The 15,096-nt window shown below is 31.3% G+C and overlaps 1 protein-coding gene across 3 annotated transcripts in view; it reads left to right on the forward strand.

The window, feature by feature from the left end:
• LOC143067826 (N-terminal kinase-like protein) overlaps positions 1–15,096 on the forward strand; it is a 40,127-nt gene that overhangs the window by 8,236 nt on the left and 16,795 nt on the right. For all 3 annotated transcript variants that reach the window (XM_076241394.1, XM_076241395.1, XM_076241396.1), the window contains exons 4-10: positions 292–414; positions 1,141–1,367; positions 2,042–2,132; positions 2,561–2,716; positions 3,796–3,954; positions 5,261–5,368; positions 6,131–6,244. In XM_076241394.1, the coding sequence (XP_076097509.1) occupies positions 292–414; positions 1,141–1,367; positions 2,042–2,132; positions 2,561–2,716; positions 3,796–3,954; positions 5,261–5,368; positions 6,131–6,244 (978 nt within the window). The remainder of the gene's footprint in view (positions 1–291; positions 415–1,140; positions 1,368–2,041; positions 2,133–2,560; positions 2,717–3,795; positions 3,955–5,260; positions 5,369–6,130; positions 6,245–15,096) is intronic.

A 15,096-nucleotide genomic window follows, 5' to 3' on the forward strand; every position in this document is an offset into this window, starting at 1 on the left:
TATTATTTTATACAGCATATGAAAATAAAGGTAACAAAATATTTTATGATTGAAATATACACTGTAAACATTGTTTTCTTCATTGAAAAATAATTTTGCTTGTTAACACAATCTACAATGTATGCAACATCAGACATTTTTTTTCTTTTTATATTTATAATCTGAACCTACTTCTTTTTTCAAGTACATTTCTTTGTATGTTCCATGTTTATAATGTTATTATGTGTAATAAATTGAGACAGAAAATTAACATTCATTTATCTTTAACTTATCTATTTATCTTTTTTACAGACAGACAAAGTGATTTACTTTGCCACAGAACCTGTGACACCACTAGAAACCTATATCAGAGAATGTTCCAGTGAAGGATCAACAAATGAATTGGCTATTTCTTGGGGTTTACACCAGGTTGTGGTGGGTACTTTTTGCAATTATATGTTCGTTATTGACTTGAAACATCATTTTATTCAAATCAATTCAATATTTTATTAGAAAGAGCACAACAGAGGCATGATCCAAATACAGACAATAATAATATTAAAACAACATATAAATGAAATATAGATGCATGTAACAACAAGTCATAAGTAAATTCTATCGATACCATAACATTCTAAGTAAATTCTATCGATACCATAACATTCTAAGTAAATTCTATCAATACCATAACATTTTTAGTTAATTTTATACATTTTATATAAGTTGTTTTTTTTTATTTTACAATTTACCATTAGATGGGTTTTTTTCAGACTTTGGCATCAAATCTGTTAAGTCATACACATATTGAGTGGCCTTATTTCCTTTTTCTGTCTTTCTGAGAAATCAAAATAGTTCGCTGATGAAAATCGCAATGTTAAAAGGAGATAATTCTCTTGACAGAATGTTAAACAAATCAGTCATTATTTGATAAATTAACCATAGCTTTAAAGATTTTTGAAACAATAGGCAGCACAGTCTTCACTTGGTAAGCAAAATTAGTCCAGGAAGAAGAGAAACGTAAAACATAAGCAATTTAAACTTAAGAAAAACTTTGAAGTGATAAAACAATAGAAAGGAATTGTATAAGAGAAATATAATCAAACCCGGATAAAGAAACAAGAGTTTGGAAAAATATTAACCTAGTCATAATTTATTTTTCAGAAAGGATTGTCATTTCTTATCAATGATTGTAATTTAATCCACAACAATGTATGTATATCATCCATATTTGTGGATTCAGCTGGTGAGTGGAAGCTGGGTGGTGTGGATTATATGTATCCAGCATCTGGTCAGGACAGTACACCACCAGTCAAGATCTTACCTATGTTAGAAAAATATGATCCTCCAGAAAAAGTAGATTTAAGGAAAGGAATGATGGCTAAAAAATGGTATTTTCCTAATTAAAGACTATTGATTGTTACAATGTACTGTAAATTCAGAAATTATTCCATGCATTCATTATTGCGATTTTGTCATTTATTCTAAAAATGTGATTTTAATTTTTTTGCCAAATTGAGAAACATCCTGTTTAATTCATATAAAAAATATAAAATGTGAGTTTAATTATTGTGTTTTAACCCTGTCACATTTTTCACAATAATTTCCGAATTTGCATTATCTAATTTGAATTGAATTGAATTGTCAAGTTTTCAAAGATAGGAAGCAAATGATAAATTGAAGTAGAATATTTAAAAAATTGTTTGATTATTTCATAAGTTAAGGCATATGAACAGAAAAATAACCTACTTTTCCAAATTATTCTAAATTTGATTTAATTTTACCTTAAATATATGTTAAAACTTTAGATACATTAACATCAGCTATTTTGTGCATAATTAGATAGATATGTAAAAAAATTAGGGGAAAATGGGATGAAGTTTTTTTTTTTAGAATTATTTGATAAGGAAGTCATTATGAATGTCATTCAAAAACATGCTGATTCTTATTCATTCTACTGTAGCTTCAAAGTTGAGTCAAGGGTATTAGACATATAATAGACTATAAAACACTACTAGTCCATGAAAGGTAAATAAACTCAACTTATAATATGTTTATATTGTAGGTCATCAGACATGTGGGGAGTAGGTTGTTTGATATGGGAAGTATTCAATGGTCCTTTACCACAAACTTCATCATTAAAAGCATTTGGCAAAGTAAGTTCGTAACTATTTTTCTCAAGGCACTCCATTGTATCATTATGATATATTGTTAGATGTCAGTTTCTGCCTTTATTGCCATCATTCATATGGAGTGCATTTATTTATCTTGGCCCAGTTCAAGTCTTGGGTGCCAAATGTCTCCCCCATCTGTGACACATGCAAGAACTTAAATATTTTTTTATCATATCGAAGTAGTCTTCTTATTTATTCCAGACATAACACTACATTAAGATTTTCATCTAGACAATTGACATTTCAGGAAGGGTTGGGTTTTTAGTAAACAGACTTGGAAAATTTACACATTTCAAACAAGACATGACTTTTAAAGTGGAAACAAAGATTATTTTCAAATACAAAATTATTCTCCATATATTTTATGTTTGTTTCAGAATTTTAATAAAAAATGAACTATTATGTTTCAGATTCCAAAATCTCTAGTTCCCAACTATTGTGAACTGGTTAGTGCTAATCCTAACACAAGACCAAACCCAGCCAAGCTAATACAAGTGTGTAGAAGTGCCAAAGGTGTGATGCATAATTCATTTGTTGATACCATGTTATTTTTAGAAGAAATCCAGGTATGTTTGTATTGTCCTTTTAGCTCACCTGGCTCTCATCACTTTCTGTCTATCTTCCTTAAACATTTTACATTTTCATTTTCTTCTCTGAAACCTCTTTTCTAATTATAAATTTGCAGCCATTATACATTGAAGTTCTTCTACAAATGGTCCTTTGTTTATTCTGATCTGATCATGATGAAAAACATGATGTCAACCAGATTGTTGATATAAACTGTTTCAAAATAAATTATAATTTAATTTACAAATAAAAAACATTGTCTTTTGTGTTAATGCATAAAGTAAAATCACAAAAATACTGAACTCAGAGGAAAATCAATTCGGAAAGTCTATAATCACATGGCAAAATCAAATAACAAAACGCATCAAAAACGAATGGACAAGAACTGTCATATTCCTGACTTGGTACAGGCATTTTCAAATGTAAAAAATGGTGGAGTGAACCTGGTTTTATAGCTAGCTAAACCTCTCACTTATATTCACTTATGGTGATGCTGTGGCCTTTTGTCTATTTCTCCTATCACATGGAATGAAAAGTGATATAGATAAGTGATACAAATTATCTAACAATATGTTATTTTACTATGACATTTCCATTTTCGATTCATAAGGTCAATAATAACTTTCAAAGGTCACAACAAACTGCTGTTCCCCCTTGGCAACAGAGATTTGTGATTCTTCAATACATGTAATATACAAAACACTTCACCTGAAATATTTTTTTTTTCAATTTTGATTTTATTCAGATGTTCACAAAAGGCTTGAAAATGTTATTGTTTGATGCTGGAAGGAACTGATGATTTCAAACTGTGTAGTTCTAAATAATGTTTTACAGAATTTTCTTTGTTACACAGAGATCACTTTACCATAAGAAAAATAAGTATTGCACATTGCTTGATATCAACTCTTGTTATTTGATTTTAATAGTGATAATAAATTCATCATTATGAAACAAAACAATCATTTGGGTTTTATTTCTTAAGCTCATAAACATGTTTGGTGATATGAATCATATGATAAATACTGTTTGTTTTTTCTTGTTTGGTGATATGATAGATACTGTTTGTTTTTTCTTGCAGATTAAAGAAAAGACAGAGAAAACAAACTTTTTTAGTAAATTAACTCCATCGTTAGATTCATTCCCTCCATCATTTTGTAAGAATAAAATCCTTCCACAATTGTTAAATGCCTTTGAGTATGGTGATGCTGGTTCATCGGTATTAGCTCCATTGTTTAAGGTAAGATATCATAAAATAACAAACCCTGTGAAAGATTATTAGAAAATAAAAATAAAACTTTATTAATGTAGACACTATTAATATACTGCACGCAAGGTTCAATAGTTAATTAGAATTATTACTTGGTTTCAATTTTGTAATGTAAGATAACTAGAATTATTACTTGGTATCATTTTTGTATTGTGATCTATTTCATTATAAATAACTTTTCTAATATTTACCATACTGTGGATTCATTTATTTTCGTGGGTATCAATTTTCGTGGATAGAGAAAAAAAGACGTTTCGTGGTATACGTAAATTCGTGGATCGCTGATAACAACAACAAAAAATTAGATACGTAATTCGTTGATTTCTTTTTGATTTAGGAGATCATATAACCTCCTTGTTTTGATCAATAATAAAACAAAACAAAAAAGAAGGAATTCATTGAAAAAGCTCGCTTGGTCATTCTAGGTTAAAGTGTTCATTGATAACTTCGATTACAATAATGGACAGAGACAACTAATTATTTGTTTGTTTTACAATTTATAAATTCTTGTCTCAGTCTGAATTCTATAAGGCATTCAAAACTTTATGATTGAAAGCTCATTTCCCTAATCACGATATAATAAACAGTGATATAAGTATAAGGTGTGAAAATAAATGTTCCTGTCATAAACAATATTACCTACGGGCAATATCCCCGTACTTAATCCTATTGATTTTTAATCACTGGTAAACCAAACTATGACACGGTAATTAACAACTTGCAGTTATTTTCCATGAACAGTTTTAATCAATTTTAAAAAGTAAATTATCACTGATATTAGATATATTTATTATAGGTTTAATCAAAATACTTGTATCTTCTTTCAATAAAAAATGTTACAATGTTTATCGCTAGTCAACACTATACTAGAACTTCATAACATAACCGTAAATAAACATCCGACTCCATACACATTTCTCGGGATTATTCTTCGTTGAATTCTTAAATTCGTGGTTCGCTGTTACCCACGAAACCCACGAAAATTGGTATACCACGAATAAAAATGAATCCACAGTAATAAAACTAAAATAGAAATAAGAAGATGTGGTATGAGTGCCAATGAGACAACTCTCCATCCAAGTCACAATTTGTAAAAGTAGCCATCATAGGTCAAAGTACAGCCTTCAACACAATTTAAGGGGTGTTATACAATCATACTTATAGGTCGGATACCTTAAAGTTTTAGACAGGTTTATTCATACAACAGTGTTTAGTATACAAATCTATTTACTGATGTTATTAAACCCTTTGCTGTAAGCATTTCTTCTCATTTTAGATAGGTAAACTGTTAGATATGGATGAGTATCAGAAGAAGATAGTTCCATGTGTGGTTAAATTATTCTCTTCAACAGACAGAGCTACTAGGGTCAAATTATTACAACAGGTAGATCATTTTGTAGTGTGTTGATTAGGGTCAGACTGATATGATTCAATGCATACATTATGTTATTTTGAAACATGATTTTGTTGTAGAAGTAAAATGTTCATTCCTTATAGGTTTATATTTAGACATTTGTCTAAATCATAGGAATCAGTTGTAGAATCTTTATATAAATATGTGTATGGATCTTTCATGTGATCTCTGTTTCTTTTGCCTGTGTCCTTGAAGCAAAGAAATCAATCCTTGAAGCTATGAAATCAATTCCTGCATCAAAGAAATCAATCCTTGAATCAAAGAAATCAATCCCTGAATCAAAGAAATCAATTCCTGAATCAAAGAAATCAATTAATTAATCTTTATTTGTTAAATATTTAATATTTGTCATGACTATACAGTATAAAAACATTTATATTAACTTTTCTATTGATGTTCAAATATAATAATACATGGGAGACCTTTACAGTTGACTTTTGGTGTATAGATTAAGCTTGTCATCCAAGATATCTATTACCTTGTCATTCCTATGTATTCTTTGTAATTTACATAGACACTGACATTCATTGGCCAGTGCTTTTTTAAGTCCCTTTTGTCTTTGTATCTTCTTATTTATCTCAAAAATTTTGCTACTCATTATTAAAAATTATTCCAATAATAAATCTTCATATTACTTTTACAAAGGCACCATTTTAGTTTATTATTCTGAAATGTAAATTCTTTAGTAAATCACTGTATTGTACTTTAATAGCATTAACATTTTGTTGACAGATTGATTCGTTTGGTGAGTTCTTACAACCAGATACAGTTAATAACCAGATATTCCCTCAGATCAGTCATGGTTTCTCAGATACAAATCCAGTAGTCAGAGAAAGTACTGTAAAGGTAAGAAATATATAATTATGTATTATCTATGCTGTAAATTCAGAAATTTATGTGGCTGTATTTTTTTTCTTTTTTAAAGAAAAGTGTGATTGGATAGGCTTTCAAAAAAACTCTTCACAGTTTCAATCTTAACAGCATTATTTGTAGGCAGCATTTTCTAAAAGTGTTATAATCGATCTCACATGTGTGTCCATTGTTCTGTGTTATAATCGATCTCACATGTGTGTCCATTGTTCTGTGTTATTATCGATCTCACATGTGTGTCCATTGTTCTGTGTTATAATCGATCTCACATGTGTGTCCATTGTTCTGTGTTATTATCGATCTCACATGTGTGTCCATTGTTCTGTGTTATAATCGATCTCACATGTGTGTCCATTGTTCTGTGTTATAATTGATCTCACATGTGTGTCCATTGTTCTGTGTTATAATCGATCTCACATGTGTGTCCATTGTTCTGTGTTATAATCGATCTCACATGTGTGTCCATTGTTCTGTGTTATAATCGATCTCACATTTGTGTCCATTGTTCTGTGTTATAATCGATCTCACATGTGTGTCCATTGTTCTGTGTTATAATCGATCTCACATGTGTGTCCATTGTTCTGTGTTATTATCAATCTCACATGTGTGTCCATTGTTCTGTGTTATAATCGATCTGACATTTGTGTCCATTGTTCTGTGTTATAATCGATCTCACATGTGTGTCCATTGTTCTGTGTTATAATCGATCTCACATGTGTGTCCATTGTTCTGTGTTATTATCGATCTCACATGTGTGTCCATTGTTCTGTGTTATAATCGATCTGACATTTGTGTCCATTGTTCTGTGTTATAATCGATCTCACATGTGTGTCCATTGTTCTGTGTTATAATCGATCTCACATTTGTGTCCATTGTTCTGTGTTATAATCGATCTCACATTTGTGTCCATTGTTCTGTGTTATAATCGATCTCACATTTGTGTCCATTGTTCAACAATTTAAATCATAAATGCACTTAGAAATTTCTAAATTTACTTTTTATTGTCGAGCCTGCAACTTTTGTTGCAGAAAGCTCGACATAGGGATAGTGATCCGGCGGCGGCGGCGGCTACGGCGGCGGCGTTAGCTCACTTCTTAAAAGCTTTATATTTTAGAAGGTGGAAGACCTGGATGCTTCATACTTTGTATATAGATACTTCATGTTACGAAGTTTCTGTCAGTCACATGTCCAATGTCCTTGACCTCATTTTCATGGTTCAGTGACCACTTGAAAAAAAAGTTCAAATTTTTTGTAATGTTGAATTCTCTCTTATTATAAGTAATAGGATAACTATATTTGATATGTGCGTACCTTGCAAGGTCCTCGTGTCTGTCAGACAGTTTTCACTTTACCTCGACCTCATTTCATGGATCAGTGAACAAGGTTAAGTTTTGGTGGTCAAGTCCATATCTCAGATACTATAAGCAATAGGGCTAGTATATTCGGTGTATGGAAGGACAGTAAGGTGTACATGTCCAACTGGCAGGTGTCATCTGACCTTGACCTCATTTTCATGGTTCAGTGGTTATAGTTAAATTTTTGTGTTTTGGTCTGTTTTTCTCATACCATATGCAATAGGTCTACTATATTTGTTGTATGGAATGATTGTTAAGTGTACATGTCTAGCGGGCAGATGTCATGTGACCTTGACCTCATTTTCATGGTTCAGTGGTCAAAGTTAAGTTTTTGAGTTTTGGTCTTTTTATCTAATGCTATATGCCATAGGTCAACTATATTTGGTGTATGGAAATATTTTATGATCTTTGCACAGTGTTAAGTTTTTGTGTTTTGGTCTATTTTTCTTAAACTATAAGTAATGTGTCAACTATATATGTTGTATAGAAGCATTGTTAGCTGTGCCTGTCTGCCTGGCATGGTTCATCTGACCTGGACCTCTTTTTCAAGGTTCATTGGTCTTTGTTTAGTTATCTTGGTTAATGTTAAGTTTATGTGACAGTTGTTATAAAGCTTAGCTTTATACTTAGGACTATCAACATAATATCAATGATTAGTATAGAAGGCGAGACATTTCAGCGTGTGCACTCTTGTTAAGTCAAAAAGTCATTTTGTCTATTTCATTTGTTTAAATTGTTTTAATGATAAGTATTATAGCCTGAAACAGCTTCCAAATATCCTTCCGTGAAAAATAAAAAGTAAATCTTTTGCAGTATAAATTTTACCTTTGAAATTGTATGTTTGAAATTGTTAATTTATTGAAATATTTATATCAAACGCAGTTTATTAGTTGTAACAGAGAATACACATCATTGGTTTGAATAATGATGTAACTTTGACCTCTGTAGCAGAGTTCAAAAAATTAATTGGTCACAATATATTTCAGATTGTCTGTTGTTTTGATGACAAAGATTATTTTTAACCGGATTTTTGTGTCAAAAATGTCGGTTATTGATTTGGGGATGTATGGCGGACGGCTGGGCGGGTGGGCGGGCGGCAACCAAATGTTGTCCGTGCATTTACTCATGAAGCGTTCAACCAAACCTTTTAAAATTTTAATATGTTGTTACTGACAACAAAATGGAGGTCAAGTTCAATAATGACGGTTTTGACTTTTACCGTTCAGTACTTACGGTTCTTGAAAGTTTAAAAAATGTTGTGTCCGTGCATTTACTCATGAACTGTTCAACCAAACCTTTTAAAATTTTAATATGTTGTTACTGACAACATAACGGAGGTCAAGTTTAATAATGAGGATTTTGACTTTTACCGTTCAGGAGTTACGGTTCTTGAAAGTTTAAAAAATGTCGTGTCCGTGCATTTACTCATGAACCAGTCAACCAAACCTTTAAAAATTTTAATATGTTGTTACTGACAACAAAATGGAGGTCAAGTTCAATAATGACGATTTTGACTTTACCGTTCAGGAGTTACGGTTCTTGAAAGTTTAAAAAATGTTGTGTTCGTGCATTTACTCATGAACCGTTCAACCAAATCTTTTAAATTCATCCATTTTTATACGACCCCAAAAATTTTTTGGGATCGTATATTGGTATGATGTCGTCGTCTGCGTCGTCGTCGTCCGAAGACACATTGGTTTCCGGATAATAAGTTTAATTTAAGTGAAGAGATCTTCATGAAATTTTTTCAGAAGGTTCAATACCACAAAAGGAAGGTTGGGATTGATTTTGGGGATGATGGTCCCAACCGATTAGGAATAAGGGGCCCAAAACAAGCATTTTTCTAGTTTCAGGATAATAACTTGTGTAGAAGTATTTCAATTGCTCTAAAATCATACAGCAATGTTTAAAACCACAAGTAGAAGGTTTGGATTCATTTTAGGGGATTATGGAGCCAAAGTTTAGAAATTAAAGGGAAATTCCGCGATTTTTTACTTATCATCTAATTATGTTCATCTTAACATAAAAAACACATTTGCAAAGTTTTAAATTTATATTCCTTCTAATAACAGAGAAAATCAAGTATTTGTAACTTTTTTGGTTGAATTCTCGAGTGGGTCGTGACGTTTTAGCCCGATGTGTTGAATTCTGGGAAAAAATAAAATCTGTTTAACTCTTATAGCTTATCGACAATATACGTAATTAAAAGCGCACAGCTGACGAATGGTCGTAGTTATTAACCACAATATAAGAATGAACGAAAATGAATATGCATATACCGTTTTGTATTGATTGAATTAAACTCCTATAAATTATCTCTAGTAAATGTTTTCGAATAAATTTCATTAATTATTGTTGAGATTTTTTTCATAAAATATTTATTGAACATTTTTACTGATATTGAACTGAAAATATTTCAGTTCTATTTACCGTTATTGTTTGATAATCATTTCAATGCAACTAATGTGTGAGCAGAGTGTGTATATTATTTTGTAAAGGTCACTGTATATTTCTCGGCTTGAGGTCAATTCGTTTACCTTGTAGCTTTTTAGCCGCAGGTGTGAGTTCAAGCGTACACAGGTATGAATGTTGTTATTTGGAAAGGATAACTTGACAGAAAGGATTAGAAAGAGTATGCTGTATTTAATACACTAAGTTATAATACACGATGAGAATAAAAAGACAATAATTAAATTGTGTAAATTAATTGAAAATAAAATTCAGATTCGTAATTCCGAAAGTGTATAAAAATAAAAGTAAACAATTTTTTATTACTTTCTTACCGGCAATTGGCGTAAAGATTCAAATATGAAGTAAAAAATAGTAGTTTTAATCTTTAATAAAAACTAAATGCAATATTACCCAATTTGATATACCATTGCACATCTGTTTGATATCATTGACTTTACCGGAATTTCTTAACTTGTATTCAAATCTGGCTGTGTTTAAATGCTCATAAAACTATTGCAATTTTAAAGTTTTTAATTGAAAAAAAATACAACATGCAACATGCATGATTTTTTTTTAGTCTCTTTTTAACATTTCATTCTTACATAATTAAATTCATTTGACAATCATTTACACGAACTTTTTGTGAAAAGAATACCAATTATCTAAGCTAAGGCATTATTTTTTTTTGAGGATTTTTGTACATTTTTTTTTAAAATTCTATGATAATATTTGTGCAATGTTGAACATGATAGGCGTCATTAATCCAAATAAGTAATACAGTAGTTGTAATAAAACTTATATTTTAGTCATGCATAACTGATATTGACGAATTTAGAATAGTTCGTCCATACATCGTTGTTCTTGAAACAATCATTATTAGTATACATGTTAGTTTCCTGACGTATAAGCGCCATTGAGGATGAGCTCCAGAGAAAGCAGACTAGTAGCGTTTCGTTAGTTTGTTTGTTAGAATGAACAAGTGACATGTCTAACTCTGAACAGTTAGAAAATGGACTATCGACATCGACTGCTTGTTCTTGATATTTGAAACTGCATGCATATATACGTATACATTTATGATAGTGATGAGTTCTTACGTCTGACAAAAACTAAATTCCTTCATTGTTATATCTTGCCATACGTTTATATTGGTTTGTAAGGTGATTACTCAAAATCGTTATTTGAAAATCCTGTTTGTGAGATGTAGATTCATTTCAATACAGAAATTTCATCTATATATTAAGTTTCACAAGTGTATAACACGGAGAAGCTCTGAAGATACATTACTCCCATTTTGTTTGGGTGTGAACCATCGATGTTTACAGCAATATCAAAGAATAAGATGATGATGGTAGAAAGAACTACGGGCGTCATGTGGCAAATATTACATGCATATCGGACCATGAGTTGTCAATCTGTATGAAAAGCTTTCCAATACAACCATATTATTGAGAAGGAATGTTTACATGCTATACTCTCGTACTAGTATTACAGGGTTCTTGTGGTGTTCACCTTAGACACACATCTTTTTAACGATATTTAAAAAAAAAGACAGAACCAATTTAATGTCATATTTCCCTATTTTTTAAATATAACTAAAAGTCTTTTATCTGACAAGAATACCCCTATTTAGCGGACAAGTAATTTATTCTTTTTTCTGTTATTGAATACCAAGAAAGAAAATAAATCCCGAAATTAATTTGAAACTTTGATACTCAATAGTTTCCTAGCAAAATATTCACATCCCTTGGGGATAATCAGTGTTCGTCCAGCGGCATATATAACAATTGTGATGACGAATTTCTTCCTTTGTTCGTGAACAATCTTATTGAAATATAATTCTGTGATTTTACTATGTCCACAACTTCGATGAACCAAAGCAAATTATACATCGACCTGTATTTAAATCAAATTGGTTCTCTTCTTCTTCTTCTTCTTCTTCTTCTTCTTCTTCTGGTATACAATAGTCTATCGACATTCGATGATTACATACTGTTGGCATACGTGGACTAGTCTATTTACAAATCTTTTACCCCAATTTATTCAAAATATATGTTTTTTTCTTATGTTCAATGTATACATGTATATATTTTAAATTGCGCTATAGTTCCGTATAACTTTCTACCCAGTCGTATAAACGAATCGTCGACAAGTGCGTGCATTTTTTAAATCAATATTTCTGGTATGTTCCAATCTGTCCTTCACTATTGACAATGAGTATATATTACATTTTCCCAAATTCACCCTTGGAAAAAATATTTAAGTAGAGTTTAATTTCATCAAATCTTATTTTTTGGGTATTATTTATATTTTTATGAATAATATTCTTTACACCAGAAATGTTATTTATAAACAAGCGTATGAGTTTAGTAATGACAAGTAAGACAGAGTTGTATATTATACATCTGATAGTTCAAAATGGAAAGTTATAAGTTATCGGCCGTGTACACTGATCAATACCTGCAGAAGTGAAACGATGCATGAACTTGCAAACCCGACAGGAAATCGCTTGAATACCTGGACGTGTCACCTCACACCCCTCACAATACCTTTGGAAGTAATACCTTTAGCCATGCTGGTGATCAGATGAGGGAAGATCAGAATTTATTTGAAAAAAGTTTATTACTTTAAAGAATTATGAACAAATTAGATTTTCGAAAACAATTTTTACGAAACACTTATTTATGATTTCAACTTTGACTTTTTACCTTATTCCAATATCAACAGTTTAAAAACAACAGACCATGGTAATTTAAAAAAAATAAGAATATTTTCCGTATCAAGTTAGTTAGTCGGATAAAACAACCGTACGATTGACAAGATATCGACACGCAATTACGACTACATCGGTTACTGTAGTTTTGTTCCTTTGTGGTTTATAGACATATCGTTGTTATTAATCGGGAACGAAGACAAAATGGCCGAACGCAGAGAATTGATACTCTAAATTTAAAATCGATGGTGATCGCTTATCTAGCGGAATAAAACTTTAATATCTATGAATTTGAGCATTTTTATACAGAATGAACATAATATCAGTTTTTGATTTTTTTGCGAAGTTTCCCTTTAAGGGCCAAAAAGGGGTCAAAACAAGCTTTTTTCTAGTTTCAAGACAATAACTTATGTGTAATTGTATGGATCTCTCTGAAATTGTACCACAATGTACCATATAACAAAGGGGAGGCTGGGATTAAGTTTCGGGTTAATTGCCCAAAATATGTAGGAATTAGGGCCCAAAAAAGGGCCAAAAAGAAGCATGATTCTAGTTTCCAAACAATTATGACAATAACTTGTGTTTAAGTATATGGATCTCTCTGAAATTGTACTACAAGGTTCTATACTGCAATGGAAAGCATGGGATTGAGTTTAAGGGTTATTGCTCCAAGGGGGGTTCAAAAAGTTGGGGGGGATTTTTTGTTTACCATTTTTTGAAGGGCTTCCTTTTTTAGCTCACCTGTCCCGAAGGGACAAGTGAGCTTATGCCATCACTTGGCGTCTGTCGTCGTAAACTATTTCAAGCATCTTCTCCTCTGAAACTACTGGGCCAAATACTTTCAAACTTTAACTGAATGTTCCTTAGGGTATCTAATTTATAAATTGTATCCGAAGTTTTGATCTATCAACAAACATGGTCGGCATTGCTAAAAATAGAACATAGGGGTCAAATGCAGTTTTTGGCTTATAACTCAAAAACCAAAGCATTTAGAGCAAATCTGACATGGGGTAATATTGTTTATCAGGTCAAGATCTATCTGCCCTGAAATTTTCAGATGAATCAGACAACCCGTTGTTGGGTTGCTGCCCCTGAATTGGTAATTTTAAGGAAATTTTGCTGTTTTTGGTTATTATCTTGAATATTAATATAGATAGAGATAAACTGTAAACAGGAATAATGTTCAGCAAAGTAAGATTTACAAATAAGTCAACATGACGGAAATGGTCAGTTGACCCCTTTAGGAGTTATTGCCCTTTATAGTCAATTTTTAACCATTTTTCGTAAATCTTAGTAATCTTTTACAAAAATCTTCTCCTCTGAAACTACTGGGCCAAATACTTCCAAACTTTAATTAAATGTTCTTTAGGGTATCTAGTTTGTAAATTGTATCGGAAGTTATGATCTATCAACAAACATGGTCGCCATTGCTAAAAATAGAACATAGGGGTCAAATGCAGTTTTTGGCTTATAACTCAAAAACCAAAGCATTTAGAGCAAATCTGACATGGGGTAATATTGTTTATCAGGTCAAGATCTATCTGCCCTGAAATTTTCAGATGAATCAGACAACCTGTTGTTGGGTTGCTGCCCCTGAATTGGTAATTTTAAGGAAATTTTGCTGTTTTTGGTTATTATCTTGAATATTATTATAGATAGAGATAAACTGTAAACAGGAATAATGTTCAGCAAAGTAAGATTTACAAATAAGTCAACATGACGGAAATGGTCAGTTGACCCCTTTAGGATTTATTGCCCTTTATAGTCAATTTTTAACCATTTTTCGTAAATCTTAGTAATCTTTTACAAAAATCTTCTCCTCTGAAACTACTGGGCCAAATACTTCCAAACTTTAACTGAATGTTCCTTAGGGTATCTAGTTTGTAAATTGTATCCGAAGTTATGATCTATCAACAAACATGGTCGCCATTGCTAAAAATAGAACATAGGGGTCAAATGCAGTTTTTGGCTTATAACTCAAAAACCAAAGCATTTAGAGCAAATCTGACGTCGGGTAATATTGTTTATCAGGTCAAAATCTATCTGCCCTGAAATTTTCAGATGAATCAGACAACCTGTTGTTGGGTTGCTGCCCCTGAATTGATAATTTTAAGGAAATTTTGCTGTTTTTGTTTATTATCTTGAATATAATTATAGAAAGAAATAAACTGTAAACAGCAATAATGTTCAGCAAAGTAAGATCTTCAATTAAGTCAAATTGACCAAAATTGTCAATTGACCACTTAAGGAGTTATTGCCCTTTAAAGACTTTTTTCACAATTTGTGTTCATCATGTTGACTTACTTTAA

The sequence above is a fragment of the Mytilus galloprovincialis genome, chromosome 3, assembly GCF_965363235.1.
Source record: "Mytilus galloprovincialis chromosome 3, xbMytGall1.hap1.1, whole genome shotgun sequence".
Lineage (NCBI taxonomy): Eukaryota > Metazoa > Mollusca > Bivalvia > Mytilida > Mytilidae > Mytilus > Mytilus galloprovincialis.